The sequence below is a fragment of the Pseudopipra pipra genome, chromosome 7 (assembly GCF_036250125.1).
Source record: "Pseudopipra pipra isolate bDixPip1 chromosome 7, bDixPip1.hap1, whole genome shotgun sequence".
NCBI classification, from domain to species: Eukaryota; Metazoa; Chordata; class Aves; order Passeriformes; family Pipridae; genus Pseudopipra; species Pseudopipra pipra.
This window is the reverse complement of record NC_087555.1, coordinates 14372450-14389869: the sequence shown is the minus strand read 5'-3', so window position 1 is coordinate 14389869 and position 17420 is coordinate 14372450. Positions and strand designations below refer to the sequence as shown.

Below are 17420 nucleotides of genomic sequence, written 5' to 3'. Positions count from 1 at the left end.
CTTGAAGTTTTGAATTTTAGTCCACGTTTTAAAATGGGAGAAAAATGCTTTGCATATGAATTTTTTTTCAGCAGTATGATGATCACTGTGCCTGACTCATCCTTCATATGGGTGAACTAAGCAAGCTAAAAGAAATATCCCTCAGGGCAGGGATTTCTATCTCATTTTTCTTTTAAGGGAAGAAACTTCCAAGGACTGGCCCCAAAGACTACCAGGTTGTTGGATGACCCCACTAGGTGTTTGCAATCTGCAATTCTAAAGTCAGCAGGAGACCAGGCATATCTAGCTGGATGCCTTTGCAACAGCTCTCAAGGCAAGAGAACAAGTGTTCCTCTAGTACGAAGTTGATGCACAGGTCCTGCAGTGCTGGATCTTCTCTGGTTGACTACCATAGAAGTGTCTGTAACGTGAAGGCTGGGAAAGCGTCAGGCTGTTGTGTCACTGTGTAAGGGACGGCATATAACCCAGGGCTGCACTACAGAGGCAGCCAGAGCTTTGTGGAGCCTCATGGGAACATGAGGTGAGTAATCACAGCTGCAATTCATTTCAAAGAGGCAAGTGAGCTCCCTGGAGAAAGCTGGGACACTTCTGCTGAGAGGGCGCTTTTTGGGGGGGTGGGGCTATTTTTCTGCTCAGGTGGAAGAATTAAGTGGGAAAGCCTTGCACGGTCCTCGAAGGGTGGGCATTTTCATTACAATTGTAGAGTGACTTCCCTGGGATATAAAGTCAGTCAGTGTTAAAGCCAGGAACTGACCGAACAGAGCTCTCAGCTCATGGCTTCAGTGCTGTGCTGCAGCCACGAGACTGTTCTTGCTCTGTTTCTGCTGACCCTTCACTATGTGCTTTTCTCTGTTAGAGCTGAAAAGCTGCTTGGCAGCTGAGACTTTACCCTTCCTCGCACCCCGTACAGCAGTAGCTGCACAGAGGCGCGAGGGTCTGACTCCGGCTCCCGTGGTGCTCAAAGCTCCCGGGGTACCGGCAGAGGCGGAGGCAGCCCCGTGCTCTGGGAGGGGCGCTGCCAGCGACCTGCCGTTGGGGAAATCGAGTCAAAGTGATTAAAACAGCCAAGACTCTCTAAAGAGAAAAGATGCGTAAATATTTATTACGACTGAGAGCACCGGCGCGGTGCGGTGGCCGAAGCTCAGGTGCCGAAGGGGAACGGACCCAACCGGGACCGCGGCTCCGCCCACCGCCCTCCTCTCCCGCCCCGGCCCCGCTCCTCCCGGATGTCGCCCCCCGCGCGCCGCCGGGACGGAAGTGGGCGCGCGCGGGGGGCCGCGCGGGGCGGCGCATGCGCGGGAGGCGCCGTGCGGCCGCGCCCCGCCCCCGCCGCGGTGGGGGTCTGGCGCGCGCTGCGTGCGCGCGGCGCGAGGCCCGGCCCGGGCGGCGGGGGCAGCGCGCGGGGCGGGGGCAGCGCGCGGCGGGGGAGCGCGCGGGGCGGGCAGGGGGCCGGGGGCGGACCGACCGACCGACGGACAGACCGACCGGGTGAGAGGATGTGAAGATGGCGGAGCTACAGATGCTGCTGGAGGAGGAGATCCCGGGGGGGCGCCGGGCCCTGTTCGACAGCTACACGAACCTGGAGCGGGTGGCCGAGTACTGCGAGACCAACTACATCCAGGTGCGCGCCGGCCCCGCGCCGGCCAGGGCAGGGGCGCGCGCGCCCCGCCGCTCCCGCGGGAGCCGCTCCGGGAGCCCCTCCCGAGCCCCCTCCGGGGCTGCTCCGGCCCCGCGGCGGCGGCAGGGCGGCAGCTCCGGCTGCTGCAGCCTGGGGAGGGGGAGGAAGGCTGGTTCACCTCCGGCGGGAGCTGCCCCGGCGTGACGAGGCGTTTGAATGTGTGATTGATTCCTAAACTGAATGCCTTCCACTTTTTGGGAGTGAATGTGCATTCCAGATTGTACCTCTGTCGCTCCTTTTCGTTCGCTTCCCCACGTTCCGCGCTCCTTTGCTGCCGGCGCTGTGGTGATAAACCGAGGGATAGCTGACTCCTGCAAATACGGTTAATTTAGGGCACAGTGACATATGTTTTAATAGGGATGTGCCTGTCGGTTCGTATTTCCCTTCCCGAACAGGGCTGTGGAATTCCATGGGAAGGGCAACTACCAAGCGGTAGGTGCAGGATGAAACCATGATGTAGTAAGGGATGGTACAGAATTAGGGAGAAAGCGATCGAGTACAAGTTGCTACCGCAGTGTGTGGTTTTTGCGGTGGCTGCTCTGAAACCAGGTTGGTGTTAGGACTTTGCTTTTTTCCTTTCTCTTTTTAGTGGAAAGAAAAGCAAAATATTGGCAATTTTCTTTGGTAGTGGTGGTAGGGCCAAATGAAAGACTTTGCCCTCAAACAAACACAAAAAGACACCTTAAGATGGGTCTGAGTGTGCAGGAGAGAAAGGCAGAGGGGGCGATGTGGATTTGTGGTGTCAATGTTGAGAGAATTACCGAGGGTCCCAGTATTATTTTTGCATTCAGTACTCGAAGTGGAGAGTTCTTATGGGTTTCCAGAGGGCAGCGAGGGATGAGATCTGTGATGACACTATTCTGTCAGTGAAAATGGGAGAGACTGTTTAACCAGTGGCAGAGAATACTTAAAATGTCCCTATAAAAAAGCTCTCACTGTTTCTTTTGAATTGCTGAATGACCAGCTGTCCTTTAGAGAGAAGACTTTGCACATTTTGGGTCATTTACAAAACATGTCAATTACAGTGAAATTATATAGATGTATTTTATTATGTAATAACTTTTCCTGTGTTGAATTAGTGTGACTTAGGTTTTAGGTGTGACATACGTTGAAATATTTTCTTACAGTTATAACCTGAAATACATGTGTTTGAATTTATGCTTTTTTTTAAAACTGTGTAGCTGATTTTTCTGGAATAAGGGAGAGGCGTATTGGAAGGCAGAACCGGAGAGGAAGAAGGGCATGTAGTTTGGATTTTCTTTTTCCTTTGACCTTTTTTTGTGTTCTTTGTATAAACCAAAGTTCAAAATCTCTGTTGAACAGCTCCACTTTTAATGTTTTAATGAAACTGCAGAAGAGGACTCCATGCTGTTTTGTACAAATAGAGAATGAAAAAAAATGGTTACTGCCCCAGACAGCACACAGTCCATAAGGACAGTATGAAATGATAGGAGACAGATGCAGACAGATGGTGAATGAAGGAAAAGAATGAGGCACTCTTGGTCAGCCTGATGGATTCTGACCACCACACAGCAATATCCCAACTGTTGGCAATTTATCCAAGGATCATGACAAACAGAGCTTTAAGGGGGAGGTGAGAATTAAGGAATGAAATTGTGTTGTGAGCGTTGACCGTGAGGTGCAGTGTGGGTCACAGCATGAACGTGTTTAAATTTTTAAACAAATAAGGAATGGAGAACATAGCAAGGCGATAAGCTCTGGTCTTTGGAGTTCTCTGGGACATCGTAAAGTGGGTTTATTGTAGAGAAGAGGTCCAGTGTGAGGGGATTCTGGATTTAGTGATGTGAGTGTCTCAGTAACAGATCTGTCTGCAAGCCCACCCTACCTTCGCGGTGCCAGAGCTACATAAACGCTGTACCAGATCTGTATACAAAGCTGATTTTTTTCTTCTCTACAAGAGAAGAATAGATAAATGGATATAACTGTTGATTAGTTGGATACTTGTGATTTTGCTTCTAATGACATTTATTATGCTGAAGTTAATATGTCCAATTAATGACAAATGACGTTCAGAGTAGTAGTCTTGAATTTTGTGGGGAAGATGGGTTTGTGACTGCTCTGAAATATGTGGAAGAATAATTGTCCAGAAAGTCAGGTAGTGAAGACAAACTAATTCTTCTGTAGTCCTGTAGTGTTTCGTTGTTGACAGAAGATTTTTGTTGTGGATATATTTGAGATCTCCTAGGGGAGGCTCAGGACGTGACTGAGAGCTGAAGTTGATCGGTGGGGGGGAAGGCACTGTGGCAGGAGGGACATTGAAGGCCTGTATTTGTCAGTAGACAAGCCACTGCCTTTCTGTGCCATTTACTGCTCTGGGGTTTTATTGTCAAGTACAAAAACTGTTGCAAAAGTCATTGGAAGCATAGGTCAGTGTAACAGAGAATTTGAAGTTCAGTGCTAAGGTGAATGTGTTTTTTCTCTTCACCCCCGCCCAGCAACATCCTTGCAGCTTCAAAATAATGGAACGTGTAATCTCATGCATATGGAAATTGCTAGTTCATAGTAGTACAGTTGTGGCAATTGCAACTCATTTGACTTCTGCTTATGAATTAAAAAATCTGTTCTTAAAAATTTTGTCAGTGTTTATCCAAATTATGATTGATACTTAGCTCAATTACTTTAGCAACAGGGAATGTTACATAAATTGTTATCCTTCCCTTGAGCCTGTGATACAGTATAATATAGCAGAACACATCAGCTTAAAATTGTATGGAGATACATAGACCTGCAGCAATGAAAGACAAAAGGCTCCTGTTTGGGCAAAAAAAGTTTTTTCATTTGTTTTTCTTCACCAATGGTTCTTTGTTTTAAAATTTCCCACTGGTCAAGTCAGTCTCCCAGCCCTCCAGCCAATCAGTTACCGAGTAAGGTGATGTATTTTTCAAGAGACACTACTCAAATAAGAAAATAAATCAATAGAATAAAAAAATAAAGTATGATGTCAACTTACATATTACAGCAATTAATTTAATTATTTTCTGTGATTGTGGTGATAAAAATAATTCAGTTTGAAGCATAAATGGCTCACTTTCATCTGTGTCTTATTACAGAAATGAGATAACTTTTCTTGCTGAGAAGGTCTTATTTCTAATAGCTTGGAGAAATCCTACAGTTATTTCTATGTCATACTGCTTCTTAGAGAGAAAGGGAAGGTGCACATTTTTATTTAGGAGGATTTTGTGTGGTATCTGACACAAAGTCAATCACACGTTAAATTTTATACTGTCTATTCAATGCTTTAAGTACTAGTGCTGTCCTCTGTTACCAAGTTCAGTCTCAGTGTAAACTGTGCAACAGAGTAATTCTGTAGAATTCGATTATCTGATGTACTTAATATTTGCAGTCTACATTGATTTATGTAGGCTTTCATAGAAAACAGAGAATAGTTATACTGGACAGTGTGCTGCATTTACAAAATTTTCATATTCCTGCTTCATTTTGTTCAGGGGTATTGTAAAGAAAATTTCTACTTACGGTAGTATAAGTAACAAGACCATGCAATTATGTGATTTGCACGTTATGTTACTGCTATACTAACATAAATTCCAACACTGTCTTGACCCATTCAGTTTCTTTGAGCTTGTCCTGTATAAGTCTATTCTGGAATAATCTTTTGTTTGTTTCTCATTATCATCACTCTTTTAAAAAACAAGCTTTTCATTTTGTTCGTTGCGTGGAGCTTTCTAGAGTAACTGAATGCTTGTGTCTGTAACTCTTTGTTGAAAGAGGCAGAAAAAATTAACAGATGAGGCATTTCAGCCAGTAAGCATCTAGCAAGAGCAAATTTGAGGTGTGGGGAGGTCCCACCACCACAGTTAGCTTGCAGAACTGAGCAAAATGCCAAGCCTCTCTGCCCTGCCCAGCTTTCAGAAGGAGCATAGCAATTTTGTGTGCTGTGTTGTCCAGATTCTTCTAAAAGAGTCTGTATTTCTTAGTTTTTCAAGATTATTATGCTTTATTTGTCAGCTCTAGAGACTGAAAAGGAAGAGGGTGCTTCTAATTTTCCTCTTTTCACAGTCTTCAGGTTGCCTTGACTGTATTGCATTTTATATACAGAAAACATTCTTTTGGTGTCTGTGAGGGGAAGGATAGGAAGGTGATTTTTATTTCTGTTCTTAATAATAAGAATAATCCATTTTACTTATTACTAGAAATGACCTACTTTCATTCCTGCAGATAGCTTTATTTAAATAGACATAAAGGTGAAAACTACCTTTTCTCAGTAATTTTACTGGAGCCCGCAGAGCAATGAGTTTCATAGTTGTTTTCCACATACCTGTTGATTTTACTTAGATCTTATAAGCAAAGCCAAGTAGCTGTAGATTTGAAAGCATCTTCCAGTAGGTTGGACAAGAGAATGAGGCATCTATTAGCATATTAGTTTTAAATTACAAGAATGGTGATCCTTTACAAATGGCAATTTAGTGGTTACAGCTTTAGTAATGGGAAATTTCTGTGGAGTTGCTGGTACCAGTATATAACTTGTGTAAGTATATAAGGGATTGCAGGTATTATGGTTTATAAACAAGTTTAAGAATGATCTCTGTTCTCTTTACTGAGAATATGTATCACCTAACAAAGGCAACTGAGTTAGATTTGTAAAATTTATTTAATTACCCGAAGTGTGAGTATCGGAGGAAAGTTGTTTTCACCTTTCTGTTCCTTAAACTTGTTTATTTTATAATCCAGCTTTAGTGAAGGGTTGATTAATCTTAGCAGTGATGGAACACTTGTTCTGCAGACATGAAAGTGGATATTGATTAGCTCCAGTGAATATTAGTCCAAAAGTTCAGAAAGATGCTGACAAGATGAAACTCTTTAAAAAAAACTGTGAAGCCAGTAAAACAGTGGTAATGAATACATGGACAATATGCTGTAGTATCTTACTCCTAAGTGCAAGGAATTAATACATGGATATGTCTGGTCCATCAGGCTATGGTAGGACTTCATAAAAATCACATTATTTTAAATTTGAAATAGTATGCAGTGGTGGGTTAACCTTGACTGTCAGATTACCCATCAAGCTGTTCTCTCAGTCCTCATCAAAACAACAGGAGAAAGTGAGATGAAAGAAAGCTCATGGGTTGAGATAAGGACAGGGAGGTCACTCCCGAATTACTGTCATGGGCAAACCAGATTTGACTTGGGATGTATTAATTTCATTCACTGCCAATTAGAAAGTAAAAAGCAGGACAATGAGAAACAGAACTAAAACCACTTTCCCCCAGCCCTCCCCTCTTCCCAGGTTCAACTTCACTCCTTCATTTCACCTCCTCCTCCTGAGTGGTGCAGGGGGACAGGTAATAAGGGATTCTGTAGTTCACAACACTTTATCTCTGCTGCTCTTTCCTTCTCACAGTCTTCCCCCCTGCTGCAATGTGGGGTCCCTCCCATGAGATACAGTTCTTCAGGTGGTCCAGAGCAGGTCCTTACCGTGGGCTGCAGTTTTTCAAGAACCGCTCCAGCATGGGTTCTTCCCAACAGTCCTGCAGGAACAGACTGCTCCAGCATGGGTCCCCACAGCCCAAAAACCTGCTCCTGCCTGGACTTCTCTCTGCAGACCACAGGTCCTGCCAGAAGCTTGCTCTGATGTGGGCTGTGCATAGGCTGCAGCTTCTTTCAGAGCATATCCACCTGCCCTGGCGTGGGCTGCAGGTGGATCTCTGCACCTCCGTGGTCCTCTATGGGCTGCAGAGGGGCAGCTTGTGTCACCATGGCCTTCTCCATGGGCTGCAAGGGACTCTCTGCTCCAATGTGTGGAAACACCTCCTCCCCCTCCTCCTTCTCTGACCTTGGTGTCTGTTAGGGTTGTTTCTCTCACATATTTCTCACTCCTCTGTCACAGCTGCTTCACAGTGTTTTTTACTCGTTCACCACCAGTGTCGCTGACTGGCTCAGCTTTGGCCAGCAGTGGGTCTGTTTTGGAGCTGGCTTTGAACTGGCTCTGTCTGTCTGACATGGGGGCAGCTCCTGATCTCGCCTCACAGAGGCTACTCCTGCAGCCACCCCGCTACCAAAACCTTGCCATGTAAACTCAGGTGTGCCTGAGGGGATATTACTTCAATGCACTCAGTTTGGGTTGATGTTCACTTGTGTTTGTCATCGTCACTAAATTCCAGTAATTAAGAGGAGACAACTTAGTGATTCCTAAGACTGTATGCAGCCACTGTTCTTTTGATTTCGAGAAGTGATGTGTTCTGCAAATTTGAAGTAGCTGGCTAAGTGAAAGTCTTGCTGCTCTCTGCAGTCTCGCCTCTGGTGCACGTTCAGCCTGCAAGTGTTTTCACAGTCCTCTTTTCTCCACTAAGGTAAAAGGGAGAAGTAGTTGGATGGTGGACTCTGGTGCTATTGTAAGGAACCAGTAATAATACTAATGATAATTTTTGGTTCTTTTCCTCCTTCTGTTTTATTTACTGTATCTCCAAGTGTCTAAGCTTTAAGGACCTGATAATTTAAAGAAAGGTTGTCAGATACTGTTGCTTGAAGGAGATAGATAGTCTCCCATGCATTGTCAGGTTATATAAAAAGAAAAATTTTCTGAAGGGACACCAAGTTTGTTTTCAATATTTTTACAAAATTTGAAAAAAGTAGTTAAAGTATGTTGGTTTTATGTCTTTGATCTAGTTTTCTGAAAGTAAATTCCATGGTAGTAGTTCAGTCACAATATATGCCTGTTGGAGTGTAACTATATTAAAATGATTGCATAAATTGTAATTGTGTGTCTCTATTCTGATTCTGAAGGTTCACGGTGGCTTGTTGTTAGGTTTGGTAAGTTTAGTGAGGATAATCTCGATATAGAATTTCCTTTTAAGACAATGATGCTGGCAAAGTTGGTGAAGGATTTATCACTCAACCAGTCTACTTTTCCTTTTCATTAACCGCACTGTGTTTTGCCAGGAAAGTTAATTTAATGCATTCAGATAGTGCCAGAAGTTCAACCTGGAGTTCAGGAAGGGCAGGATTGATTCTCTAATGAGTGGATATGGAAAAAGCATGAGCCATTTTATTAGTGGAAGTTGCTGATGGTAATACTCTATGTATAGGTGTGAAAATAAAATTTGTAAGTATGCTAATGTAAAGTAAATGTTGAAACACTAAATGTTAGTTGCAAGTGGCATTCTAGTTGTTCCCTTCTCTAGTTAATTTTCAAATTGTAGTTATTGAATTGTATTGATCAAGAATTGTAATGCAGAGTAGCAAGCTTCTGTATCCTACAGTTAATCAGCTCTCTAACATTTATTTTCCTTTGCTTATGTTTTACTTGCATTTACAGTCATTAATCTTTGTGGCTTAATGCTGTAGGTTTTAAGGCAGGAAGTGGTGCCCCTTGTAAAGCAAGAGCTTCTCCAGTCAGTGCTTTAAGCAAGTGAAATCTTACTCTATTGTATTCAGCAGAATATTTTCTTGACGAAAACATTGATTTAAGTATCATGTTTGCAGCAAATTTTCAGTAGTGTCTATGTCTGGAGTCTGCTGGCCCTTTTTTTTTTTAATATTGTGTTTTCACACTTAATTACACACCTGAAATTGCCCTCTTGCTTAGTAATCTAAGTTCTGTAAATTTTGTTGGATAGCTGTACCTGGAATTTTGGTTATTGGGCTACTTTATGAAGCCAAACTCCATGTCAGTAGATGAAGCATGTAGTCACAGTACACTGAATTTAGGAACATTTCCTATTCTCAGGGTTCTCACAGGTTAGGCTGGCAATTCTTTCTTGAAGTGAATGGACTAATATGTTCTTGCAAATGAGTTGTGCCTGTTTCAGTGAGAAATCTGAATTTTCTGTTTCCCAGGTGCAATGAGTAAGTTGCTCTGTCAAATTTATAGTGGTGTGCTCTGAAATGTAGATTCTGTACATGCTATTCCATTTTCCTGTAGCTTATTTCCCAGTAGATGTCATTGTAATATCTATTCTTAATGGTATTTCAGTTTGAAATATAGGTGCTTGCCGTATTATTGGCTTAGTCTTATGGTAGTGAAGTTGTTTTATGCTCAGTGAAATGCAGGATGAGGAACAAATACTACTGGGTCTGGGGTTTTTGTAGCCTGTGTGTGTTGATTATACACAGAGCCAAAGCTAGTTTTGTGCCAACTCATAAATTTGGTATTTTTTTCTTAAAGTTAAAAACTCTTCTAGCTAAATGCAAGGGTTTTTATTAGGGCATTTTGTAACTTTGTTGTGAATTTATTGCTATAATATATATGAAGTCTGCATAAATTCTTGGTGATAACTTCAGGGTCTTTTGTCTATTTTTTGAGCTGGCTGCTGTTTTGTCAAAGGTGATTTATACTACAGATCAGGTTTTTAAAACTAGACTCATAGAAGATAAGATGATGGCTATTGTTCTTCCTGCTGATACTATTAACAGATTTTAGGGAAGCCTGAAATTCTTTTGTTCAAAGATGCTCATTGCAACCAGCATGCCATTGTTACCAAAAGTATTTTAATTCTGTTCAGTTTTAAATGGGGCAGTGTTGAAGAGTTGAGATTGAATGGGCTGCCTGCTGAACCATCCTGAAGAAGGCTGCCTTTTTTAGATTTGAAAACTTGCATTTAAAGTTGCTAAGTGTGTAAATCATTCCTGCTACCCACCTAGAAACCTTTGGAATGTCAGGTGGTTAGAAATTAAAGCAGTGCCTCTCAAAAGCTGCATGTGTTAGGCTTTGCTGCTGTTTAGGGACAAGATTGCTGAGCTGATATAAGATCTTTCTGCTTTGGGTTCTAAACTGTATCCCTGGGTCAGGCTCGTCTGATCATTCGTGAGCTCATTCAGTTAGCTAAACCAGCAGAAAACTAACTAGGCCAAGAGCAGCATCATTGCTTTGCTTAGGGTTGGTGGGAGTGTGAAGTAAGGGAGGAGGAGGGAATGAAGTATGGAAGCAGTGGGACCATCCCTGCTGAGAGCAGTTAACTTTTAGATTGACTATTTTAAGGTGAGAAGTCCATCAAGGTAACAGGTGTCAAACTTGGTTATTTCAAGCTTCTTTGCAGCAACAGTGCTGCTCTTTGGGCCTGAAGGTCAGTAGTGAAAATGTTAGGTGTGTTTGTGCTGTCCTGGTGAAAACTGAGAGCAGTAGGGGCTGACACTTATTAAACATGAAGGGTCATGACTGATAACTTTTAGGTAATACATGACTTTTGAAAGGGGAATTAGTGCTCGTCTGTCTTATGAAAAAATCAAAGTCTGTTTTTGATGCTGCTGGTTTTGCCAGACAGGAATATACAAACATAGCTGAAATAATATTCTTGAGTCTGATCTCTTTTCATACAGAAAATTTTAGTCTGTCTAACGAACAAGACATACAAAGCCATTTATTAGTGAGTAGTCTAGTATGAATTCAAAGCACACTGATTTGTCTTGATTTGCTTTAATAATAATCATTAAATATTATGTGTTTACTGAATATACAGTGCACATTCTCAGTTATTTTCCAAGTGTGTCCTTTTAAACTGTAAATTTGAGCAGCGTTGGGTGTTGCAACATCTGTAATTCACTCAATTTTTTACTAGGTGGCAACTTTATATAGTTTGTCTATAGCTTTATATGTGAGGCAGAGTGTTTGCTTCTGAGTGCAGCATTTGTTGTCTTATCTGCTTTTTATTGGGTAAAACCCAGAGATCTGCTGCCACTTATGGAGAGTGTAAAAATGTTAAATATCCCAAATTAAATGGCTATCTTGAATCAGTCAGCATATATTTTTCTACCTGGAGGGGGGGGTGTGTGGGGCAAACCAAAAATATTTAGCCAAAAGTAGAAAACCTCATCTTATTTAATAGAATACTAAAGATATCCTGCCATTATGGAAAGCTCACAGTAATTTTCACTATAAATATATGAAAAAAAGAGAAATAGTAAAAACAAAAGCCAACCTCTTATCCCCTTCACCACTAACTGCAGAAGAGGAGGCTGAGGTGGATGACGGGCTTCAGAGAGATTGAAAAATGCCCATGTGAGCAGGAGCTCCAAAGAGGGGTTGTTATTGTGGACAGAAAAATTGAATTATAAGATTATGCAAATAATGTTGTGAAAAGTATGAATGATGTACACTGGTTTGCCACTTTTCTGGGTAAAGCACAGGGGTACTAAATTTAGTTTGAGAGGTAATGCTACTTAATATAATCTATGGAATTATTGCTATGAGCTAAGGCTCATAGCTAAGGGTTTAATGGTATTCTGAAAAGGTTAGAAATTTAAAATAAATAACGAGAATATAAGCAGTTTTATCTTTTTCTTTCGTATGTTTTTGCCTTGCATTTCTCCCATGTTGGAGTTTTATGTCTGTTACATGTAGTATTTTGTATTGTCCACTGTAATTAACTTCACTGGATTATTGGGGATATTGCTTCTATTTAATATCATATTTTCTGTATCCTAAATACCATATATCTTGTCTCCTTTGAAATGCTTTCTGCACAAATTGGTGTTGGTTTGGCCTTCCAAGGAGAGGGAATTAAATGTCAAGTTACTCATGTCAATTAAGTAAGATCTAGATAAATTTCATTTGTGGGAAAGAGGGCTAAAGATTTTTATATGACGGAGTATATATGTGAGTGCTGAAATGGTGATAGTGAAATTATTGGGATTTTTCCACCATGACTAATAACTAGAGAACTGGGAGTGAATGGAGTTGTAGAGAAGCATAAAACTGTGACATTACATTTATTTATTATTTATGATAAAGCAGTGTGCAATGTTTTCTGATATACTTCTCAGTTTTCTCACTTTATTCACGTGTTAGTGATCTCAGAAATTACCTTCTAAGGTTTAGGCTTACTTGTGTTCGTGTCCTTAGGGATGTGATGCCCATGAAGTGACTTTGTCTCTGAAGGGGCAGGATGATTGAGCATGCAGAAGCTCTGGATCACAGTAGTGTGTAGTCAGCCTAAACTAGTGAGGATGTTGGTTTTACAGCCTTTTTTATCAAGTTCTGCGTCCATTGGCATAAGAACAGTCCTTTCCTGAAAGAAAGAGGAAATTATTTCTGAATGTATGTGCATCTATATAATTAATCAGTTCGGATAAGAGAAGGTAGAAAGTTACCAATAGACTCTGAATTGCTATTATAGTTGTCTGGTGGTGATAATAATTAATTTAAATCATCTCCAAATTGAGAACACTTCTATAATCACTTGATGGGATGAGTTAATAGAATTATTGTAAATCATTACCATTTTATGATCTGCTTAAAATTTCAATCTTATATTTCCTAAATATGTATGCAGTCTTTACATTTATTATAGTCAATAATTAAATATGTAATGCAAATGCAGTAGGGCAAATTGAGTTTTGATGATTGGGGAAAGAGGGAGGGGTAAGCATTTAATTTTTGTTTTTCTCGTTATTATGGTCATCTGTGCACCAAATGCAGGTCCTTGGAAACAGAGCTCTTCACTGTGATGAGCCTGATACGAATGTTTGTAGCGTATTAAGACCCCTTATTTAGGTAAAGTTTATAAATTGTATGCATTATGCAAGACAGGCTCTTATGATTTATCTCATTTGATCAACAGATAGATAATCAATGCAGAGTTATAATTTATTTAACCATTTATACATATATAAAAGAAGATTTTTTTCATTACATGAACACATGGGAAATACAGTGCCAAAAATCCACTCGTACTGGAAAGTACTTTAAAGGGGAGTTTGCCTTGTTTTCTTATGATGGACAAAGGTTAATAAATTCCTTGCATTTCACCTTCCATGAAATTTTCTAGTCTTTTTTCAGTTGTATCTTGTGTTAAGGACCCAGAGAAGAACAAGAGATTTATTTGCCACATGCTCGTTTTTTTAATAGTCAGTGTATAATCTCAAATCAGGTTTTCAGTGTGACACGATATCTTAAAAATTAAAAACATACTTAAGGAAATTATTTCTAAATTAATTATATTAAAAAACCCACTAAGCCAACCAACATTTTCTTCCATTTCCTGTGCCACCCTTGAGGTTGTATAATGATACAGGCAGCAGTAGGAGTTTCTTTGGACCTGTCTTTTCCCATAAGCAGTGTGATGCGTTTTATCATTTGAGAAAGCTGTTCTAGAGATAAAGCCCCAGTTTTAGATCTGAAGTTTGGTTTGGGAATCTGCTGCAGAATAACTTTATGGGTATGACTGCAATTCCCCCTTTCATAAAGGAGCCCAAAAATACCTTTTTTTTTTTTTTTCTTTTCTAATGGAGAGAAATGATAGTCTTACTGTGGTGAACTGATTTGACCTTAGTTTTCAGGCCTCTTGGCATTACCCCATAGTAAATGTACTCCAAGGGAGCTCTGAAAGGCCAAAATTCTGAAAATTATTTTTGCTACTTAGCTTATTTTTGAGATGGAGATGTTAAGCTGAGGAGATTGAAATGCAAGGATTATTCAGGGTTTTTTTGTTTGGATATATTGTGTTAGTCAAACTGCATTTTTTTGTGTGTGCTCTGAACAGATAGGTGCCTCTGCACAAACCAAATCACAGTTTGAGCTTCTTATACCTGATTCTGTTGGTTTTAATAACACAGCTCTTCTATAACGTCATCTCTAGATCTCATACTTTAAAATTCAGGGATTTGTGTACAAACAGTGGAAGGAGTTTATTTCCCAGAACCTTTTGGTCTGGATTCCACATGCTCTTAAGGCTCTGAACATAGACCTTTGGGAACTGTTTGCATGTTCTTCTTTGGCTAAATGTAGAGGGGAAAATAAGTGGTATTTCCTGAGTTGTAGGGACACACTGCTGAGTGAAATGATGGGAAGATGGTGAGTGTTGCAAAAGAAGCCCATTGCCTGTGTGTAGGAAGGTGGAGGATTAGAGGTCATGCAGTTGGCAGATCATTCTTAGATAATTGCTTGTCTGAAAAGCAGCTTGAAAATTCCTGCTTTCTCAGTGCCTCTCTGTCTTAAAACCTCTGTTTTATGTCGTGAAACTCTCCTTTCCAGGATAGTTTTATTTATTGCCATGAATAGATGGGTAGAGACGTGATATTACTTAAACATGTCTTGTCAAATGAAAAGCTCGTTTGTGCAGCACTTTTAATTCATGAAGGTATAGAGAAAGCCCTTTTTTTTTCTGATGGTATGGAACTTGCTGAATATCCAGTTGTAACAATCTGTTAAGACAACTTGAAAAATGAATTCATATTAAAAAAAAAAGCAAGGCAGGAGAACCTTTTGTGACATAGAAAAACCATTTAGCATTTGAAGTCTTATTTTTGTTGCACTTCTCTAATGTTTCTGTTGTTGTGACAATGAAGAGCTCAGAATTGTCAGAACAAGAACATTGAAACTGGGTGAATAAGTGAAGTTTGAGATTCTCATTCTGTGTCATAATTATGGTGAATGTAAACACAGTCATGGTGATTCTTCATACCCTGTAACACAGCACAAAACTGCTGTGAGAGGAGTCGTGCTTGCTTTCACAAGTTTGCAGTGTCACTTCCAGTTTTAATCCTATAATCCTTGATTTCTGTGAGTTTGATGTAACACTGTTACATTGTCTAAGCATGATCTCCATTGCACTGTAGTGCTTACAGGTGTGTGTGTGGCTGCAAGTGTGCTGCTGGGGCAGGCTGCCTTCACCAGTGGTGTAACATGTGCAGCCCTAGTGATGTGTTCTGTGGCTGAGACCTCTTGACACTGTGAGGGTTACCAGTTGCTGCTTATAGTTGGAGATGATGAAATTTGGCCTAAGTGGGGAACAGTATGATGATTCTGAACTGCAGGACTATGGTTACTCTTTTCCTGAAATATTTGTCACCTAATTTAGGTTGTATAGCAGGAAGGAAGTGTTTTCCCTATTTGAGACAATTGTAGTCTGTATATGACTTTTCTTTGAAAATTGTTTGTAAAAATTGACTTTTAAGACTGTTGCATCTGAAAAGGGAATTTTGTAAGGTGAGGATAATAATGAATTAATTTATTTCATGAAAGTTCTGAGCTTAAATTTTACTGGGCTACTCAGGATGTGGCTGTCATAGGGGAAAAATAGCAGTACATTTTTAGCTTCTGCCAAGATATCTGTGACAGATGGTGTCTTGTCTTTCCAATTTGAATTCTTACCATTCTATAAATATTGGAATTACTTATTAAAAAATTCTGTAAATATGGGAGGAAAAAAAAAAAGGTGTTTCCTCGCTTTTAAAAAAATGCATCATGGTCAATATAGGACAGACTAAGGGATATTTATAAAGGTCTTGGGCAGAACAGCACCAGTAAGAGCAGAAATCAGTATCTGAACAAATCCAGAAGGGCCTGGTGAAAATGTGGTTCACATTAGACAAAGAGACACATGAAAAAATATATGCGTGTTTTGGTGAAATAATATTAAAATAGTCCCTGCAGGTGCTTTTGTGGTTCAAAAAGTTCTTAGGGAAAGCTGAGGTCTGGAACATCGTTAATGCATGTGCAAAGATGGGCAGCTGGTAATTTCGGGACGTTGCAGATGCTCTGTACTGCTTTCAGCAACCTTGTCTGATTCATTCATCTGTCCTTCTCTGAAGCACCATTTCAGCTTTTGTGATAACCAAATTTTCGGGACAGACTTTGTAGAACTTCTTGTGCCATTGTATCTGGTGTTTATTTTTCATTTTAGAATTGCTTCCAAGTTTATAGAGCTCTGTCTTCTGTTGGATCCCAAATAACTTGATTCTTTGAAGGTATGCTGATAGAACTGTATCCTTGGCTGCTGCTTCTGTAAAGTCCTGCACAGAGATTTGTCTCCTGTATATTGGCTGAGATATTGCTGAGGTTGTGTTTTTCAAAGCGTCTAAAGATGTAATTTTTTGTGTTTTTTGCACCAGTTGGAGTTAAGTGTTGTCTTCAGCTGACATTGAAATGTTAGATCAAAGGAACCTTAACTTTTTAGACATAGAGACTCTTGTTTGATATTGCAGTTATTCTCCTGGGGTTAGTCATGTTCATTTAAGTTTATTAACCTCCTGTCTTTTGATTCAAAGAAGGTATTTGGTACATAATCTACTTTCTTTGTGTGGAAGAGTGAAAACAACCGTGTACAGAGCTTCTGGGAGGTTCAGTTTCATTATTTTGGCTATCAGGCAATGCCAGTGCTTTGCTTTAAGACAGCAGTTGTAAACATTCACTGTATGAAATTCTGATATTGTTCTGAAGGAATTTTCAGAAAAATACAGTCTCTTCAAGCTCATCCTGATTGCTGTTCTGAACAATGGGCCGTTGTAGTTCAGCGAGAAGCCCTTTATTGCTGGCAGTTTGTGTTTCGAGTTCTGGCTTTTTCTTTACCAGACAGAAAACTCTTCGTATTGTTAAAGAGAAATTCCAAAATGGCTCAGTGACCTCCAGCACAAATACAGTCTAGGAATGTAAAAATTATTGTATTTGGAGAAAAACTTGCCAAAGTTGGATTTGGTTATCAAGCATACTGTTCTTTATACCTCAGTGTGATACTTGTTAATTCTTAAAGAAATAACTTGGTAATTTGCAGAAAGAAGTAGTGTTTAAATTGTATGGAGATGACTGTGTTACAGTTGCAGTGCAGTTAATATGGGAAATTAAATGCACATCCTTTTATGCATGTAAAATGGCCTTGTTTTGCTTTAAAAAGTTAAGTTACCACTTGCATGGATAGTCTTTCTTGGTAAGAAGCACAGCACTTACTGTGAGTATAGGTCATGCTTAGGAAAATGTGTGTGTAAAATACAGATCTTGCTGGAAATAATTACAGAATACTTGATGCTGTATTGTTAAGTTACATGCTGCAGG

At 40.4% G+C, this 17420-nt stretch overlaps 1 protein-coding gene across 18 annotated transcripts in view; it reads left to right on the top strand.

Annotated features, from left to right (window-relative positions):
- The first annotated feature begins 1441 nt into the window (after window positions 1-1441).
- The window catches only part of ABI2 (abl interactor 2), a 68784-nt gene continuing 52805 nt past the window's right edge, over window positions 1442-17420 (top strand). For 9 of the 18 annotated variants that reach the window (XM_064660656.1, XM_064660649.1, XM_064660655.1 and 6 more), the window contains exon 1: window positions 1443-1621. In XM_064660656.1, the coding sequence (XP_064516726.1) occupies window positions 1505-1621 (117 nt within the window). In that variant the 5' untranslated portion in view covers window positions 1443-1504. Of the gene's footprint in view, window positions 1622-17420 lie in introns of all 18 variants that reach the window. The other 9 variants (XM_064660657.1, XM_064660658.1, XM_064660645.1 and 6 more) reach the window with 2 other exon arrangements.